Source organism: Trachemys scripta, chromosome 2 (assembly GCF_013100865.1).
Source record: "Trachemys scripta elegans isolate TJP31775 chromosome 2, CAS_Tse_1.0, whole genome shotgun sequence".
NCBI classification, from domain to species: Eukaryota; Metazoa; Chordata; order Testudines; family Emydidae; genus Trachemys; species Trachemys scripta.
This window is the reverse complement of record NC_048299.1, coordinates 233,055,440-233,060,119: the sequence shown is the minus strand read 5'-3', so window position 1 is coordinate 233,060,119 and position 4,680 is coordinate 233,055,440. Positions and strand designations below refer to the sequence as shown.

General features: G+C 41.6%; 1 protein-coding gene across 1 annotated transcript; it reads right to left on the bottom strand.

Moving 5' to 3' along the window:
- Nucleotides 1-2,179: 2,179 nt before the first annotated feature.
- Nucleotides 2,180-4,388, bottom strand: LOC117871659 (myelin P2 protein-like). The gene is made up of 4 exons (XM_034759450.1): nt 4,241-4,388; nt 3,208-3,380; nt 2,949-3,050; nt 2,180-2,381 (listed from the first exon to the last, which is right to left on the bottom strand). The coding sequence occupies exons 1-4, from the start codon at nt 4,311-4,313 to the stop codon at nt 2,322-2,324; spliced, it is 408 nt and encodes a 135-aa protein (XP_034615341.1). The 5' UTR covers nt 4,314-4,388; the 3' UTR covers nt 2,180-2,321.
- Nucleotides 4,389-4,680: the final 292 nt, after the last annotated feature.

Sequence of the window (4,680 nt, the reverse complement as noted above, 5' to 3'; positions counted from 1 at the left end):
AGTAGGCAAGATTTACCCCCTGGAGCTCAAGCATGTGTAATATCCCCCCTTTTTCCACTGGCAGGAAGACACCTTTAGACTCTGATGACAGTGAAGACTGCCCATGAGATCAGCTGAATCAGCACATTCCAAGCTGCCCTAACTTCAGTCTTCTTAGGCTTGCAGAGCCTGCAAAGTCATCAGCCCATCTCCAGGGTGCCTGGATGGTAAAGTTGGAGATGAACATGTTGCTGGTAGGGCTTGAATGCTGACTTCTGCAAACAAAAGTCATCAGGACCCAGAAAACAAGTCTACTGTGCTAAGCACAGACTGGTGGAAAGAAGAGGCATTCCCAACCCCAGGAGGAATTGGGAAGATAAAATGGTAGGTTCCCTAGGGGAAGGGTATAAAAAGTTAAAAATTGGATCCATCCTACTCTTAGGGCCTAAATGTATTGATGTAAAGACTAGGGATTAATGTTCTTATTTTCTCCCCTTTTTATCTGTTTACTTATGGCAGTAGAATTGTTTGTTGCTTTTCTAGTAATGGGAATGTAAGAAGATGCCCCCATACTGCAGCTTAATTGTTTTATGTAAAGTGAATGACTAGACTGGCACACACCTGTGTTCTTCCTTCAAGGACTGGTTCATACCAGAGAAGCTATAGTGCACACTACTGCATTCCAGAGACAGGTCAATTCTCTCCTCTACATTACAGAGTGAGTATAAAATGCTAGCAGATCAGAGTGGCTTCATTGTAAATACATGTGTAAGTGACTAATCCAGGTGCAAGGTAACAAAGAACTACTGTTAATCTCCCTTAGGGCATCATTTGTGCTGTCAGATTTATCCTCAAAGCAAAGCTGGCTGAATGCTCTGCTAAGGTTTGATTTCACTTTCAGATCGAGCAATAGCATTCAAAGCTAGAAGGGACCACTGGCTCATCTAGTCTGATCTCTTGTATAGCCCAGGCCAGCAGGCTCACACTAGATCCAACAACTGAAATTAAAGCTAAGTATTACAGCCCATAGGAGACTAGACTATTCTATTCCACAGGCAGAAAATAGGAGGGACTGAGGTGCACCACTGCCCCAACAACAGCAGGGAAATGATTAAGTGAGATATACCCAAATAATCTTAGCAAGAGATGCACCCACATCCACACCACCCTCAAGGTCACTGCCAATCTGACCTAGGGGGAAATTCTGTCCAAACCCCACATCTGGTGATCAGAGAAAATGCTTGCTGCCATCCCAGAACCCTGGCCCACTCCTTCCCATGTGCCATCTCTAGTCATGGCCATCCCTGCTGCTTCAGAAGGAGATCAAAAGTACTTTTCCCCCTTTGCATCACTATCATTCATTTCTTTAACATGAGTGAAGGCAGCTGCTTTTCCCATTCATCAGTTGGTATTTTCAGGTGAGGAAAACTAGACAGGAACTATAGCATTGTATATTCTGTTGTACATTGCATTTCTTCTGACCAGCTATAATGGCATCCAGCCCATTCATGCATTAAAATAAGAGACTTTGGTGTGAATTATTGGTTTGTGTATTGTGAGCAATGTAACCCATCCTATGAACTGATCAGTGGTAATAGTGGAAAACCAGCATACAGAATAGAGAGGTGGAGGGAAGGTTGCACCCTGTCCCATCATGTGAGGATCCAAATTACATTTGTGGAATCTCTAATATAGAGAGTTAGAGAAGGAGATACAGCCTTTAAGAACTAAGATATTAATGTACAGTTATTTCAATGTCTGTGGTGAGATGTTCATGGTTTAGGGTAGATCAAGGGGACATAGCCTGATTAAGGTTAGGGAGACAACTTAAGAAAGCCTTCTTATAATATTAGGATGGAATATTCACAAATCTCAAGGGAGTTAGGCACTTATGCCTTCATATACCTTTCAAAATCCCAGCCTATGTTTATAGAAAAGCTTTCTAGAAGTGGACTTTCATTAAGCTAGATCTATTGGACTAGATTAGAAAGAATTAGTGGAATATTAAAGCATTTTAAGCCTAGAATAGACAAGCAACTTGGAAACACTATTATTCTACAAGGATGGAGGAGGACAGAGTAGGCTGGAGAAGGCAGACTCGACACTTCATCTCATCTCCATTTTTACAATTCTGAAAGTCAAATCTCCATGAGTAGTTACAAGCTAACAAAGAATATGGACTCCAATATTCAGTGTTTGAAAGCCTGTTTGTTTAATATGTTACACAAGTAGATGGTTTCTCTGAGACAAGCCTGTACACATTTGAGTTGAAAACAGAAGCTTATACTGGAGCTTTCTTGTCAAGAGCTATCTCAGTGAGTTTCTAGTCCAGTGGGCAGGGATTAATGTCCTCTTGCTTTCTCATATATTCTGATGCACGTGACATTGTTCATGGTACATTCCTAAAGGGGGGGAAGTTACAGTATGATTCTAAAATGCTTCCATATGCAGTTCAACAAATACTATCACACGTGGTTTTCAGAGAACACTATGGGTATGTCTTCACTACCCGCCAGATTGGCAGCGATCGATCCAGCGGGGATTGATTTATCACATCTAGTCTAGATGCAATAAATCCCCCCTGAGCACTCCGTCAACTACTGTACTCCACTACCACATGAGGCAGAGGCGGAGTTGACGGGGGAGCAGCAGCAGTCAACTCACTGCAATGAAGACACCGCGGTGAGTAAGTCTAAGTACGTTGACTTCAGCTATGTTATTCACATAGCTGAAGTCGCTTAACTTAGATCGATTCTCCCCCCTCCTCCCCCTCTCCCGAGTGTAGACCAGGGCTTGGAGAAGCAACAATGAAGTGCTGACATAAGGTAGTGTTCTTTGCCTCTAAGATTTTCCCTCCAGATTTTTTTTCTTAAAGTTAGTTACTTGGTCATCTTCACTACAGTTCAACTTGTAGAGCATTTACTGTTGAGATACTACTTTCAGTGATCAAATAGCAGGAATGAACTCACCACCACCATCTTCCCATCCACTAATCTTCTCTTTATTGTGGTCTCCTTGCCATTCCACTTCTGCACCTGAGTCAGTGAGCCATCATCTAAGGTTACAATACTCTACCAAAAAACAAACAAACAAAAACCTCACATAAAGTAAAGTGTTTAGCCCACTGTCCTGCAGTGTTAGAAGTGATTCAGTTTGCAGGAGGTTAGGAAAGATTGGGGTTTTGCCTCTAGAAGGCTTGTCACTTTGCCCCCATTGTTTAGCCCTCACCTTTGTTTTTCTGTCATCTGCTGTAGTTTCCTCAAACTCCTCCCCAAGCTTGAACGAGACCTCAGTACTTTTGAAAGTGCTCTTGGTTTGGATTGTTAGCACATCCCCATCAATGCTGATAGTCACAATGGGTTTGGTTAGGCTGCCCAGTTTCCGGGTGGCTAAACTCACACCTGCAAGTTACACACAATGTCTCAGATACTTAGAGATAAACATTAAGGTCATGGGTTAAACGTTAAAGGAATAAGAATAGGACTAGTTTACTGTGCTCTCTTTACCAGCAGTTTGTTACCATAGTGTTTAGACCCTTTAGTTCAACTGAGGTGAAGTAAAGTGTATATAGTAGTCTTACTAAGAAAGAACATCAGTGTTACAAGCACAAGTGTATCATGTCTCACAGAGGAGTCCTCTCATGTACAGTTTGAGTTAAATTACAGAAAGGCACATTAATCAATAGCCTTGTTGAGGTAGCATCTATAAGAGTCAGCAAGATATTCCAGTTCACTTATAAGGTGAACAAAGCTTTGTTGAAACAATGCTATAGGCCTAATTCTTCATTGATTTGCACTTTGAGTCATTCATGCAAAGTAACAAAGAAAGACCAGTTAAGAAAGGTAGCATTTGGTAGTCACTTTGCACAGGTACAAATGACTACATGAGATGCAATACAGTGGAGGCCTAGGCCCCATGTTACCTAGAATTTAAGTTTCATAATGTTTAGTTACCTCACCCCTGCTATTCTCTCTTTTCAGTAGTCCACTATACCCCCCCCCCCCCCCCCCCAAAGACATATCCAGTCTTCCATTAAGAGCAGCCCTAGGGGCAGCATTTTTGAGAACAGTTCACATTAGAGAGCCACTTCCCCTTGTCAGCTTACAGTTCTCAAAATAAACACCTCATTTCCCTTCTGAAAAAATGAGCACTAAGAAGCTGCAAAGTGCCAGAATCCCCAGGGCCAGAGAGAAGAAATGTAGGAGCAGAGTTCAACTAGAGCATATCCTTTCTAAATCCCACACATTATAACATTACTCACCCAGCTCTTTCATATAGTCATCAAATTTTTCACTAGAGCTGAGTTTCCACGTTCCCAGGAACAGATCACACATTGTGAGGATTTGCTGGGTAGACACACTCAAGAAAACAACAGCAGTTCTCAAAGAGAGAGCCAAGGAAAGAGCATAAGCTATATAGGCCCTGAAAGTCTGTTTTTAAAGCTGATCTGAACATGTGACATTCTGAGACGACCAATTAGGAAAGATATCATGGACATCAGTCAATAGAATTTTAGTTTGATTTCTTTTAGCACAAATCCACAGTCAGTAAATACAGCAAAGGATTAAAAAAAATCACAATTGTAACCCCAATTTGAAACATAGCTTTTCCAGAAATAAAAACACAAAATAAGAAAATCACCATTCCAAGACAAGAGCAGCACAGTCTTAAAGGGATGTGTGAAGGCTCAAGAAGTTAATT

Bases quoted from the DNA above. Each gene is read 5' to 3' on its own strand.
- LOC117871659 (XM_034759450.1), bottom strand. From the start codon at position 4,313: ATGTGTGATCTGTTCCTGGGAACGTGGAAACTCAGCTCTAGTGAAAAA. The intron at 3,381-4,240 runs GTGAGTAATGTT...TGTAACTTGCAG, and splicing joins TGACTATATGAAAGAGCTGG to GTGTGAGTTTAGCCACCCGG. The intron at 2,382-2,948 runs GTGAGTTCATTC...CCCCCCCTTTAG, and splicing joins TGGATGGGAAGATGGTGGTG to GAATGTACCATGAACAATGT.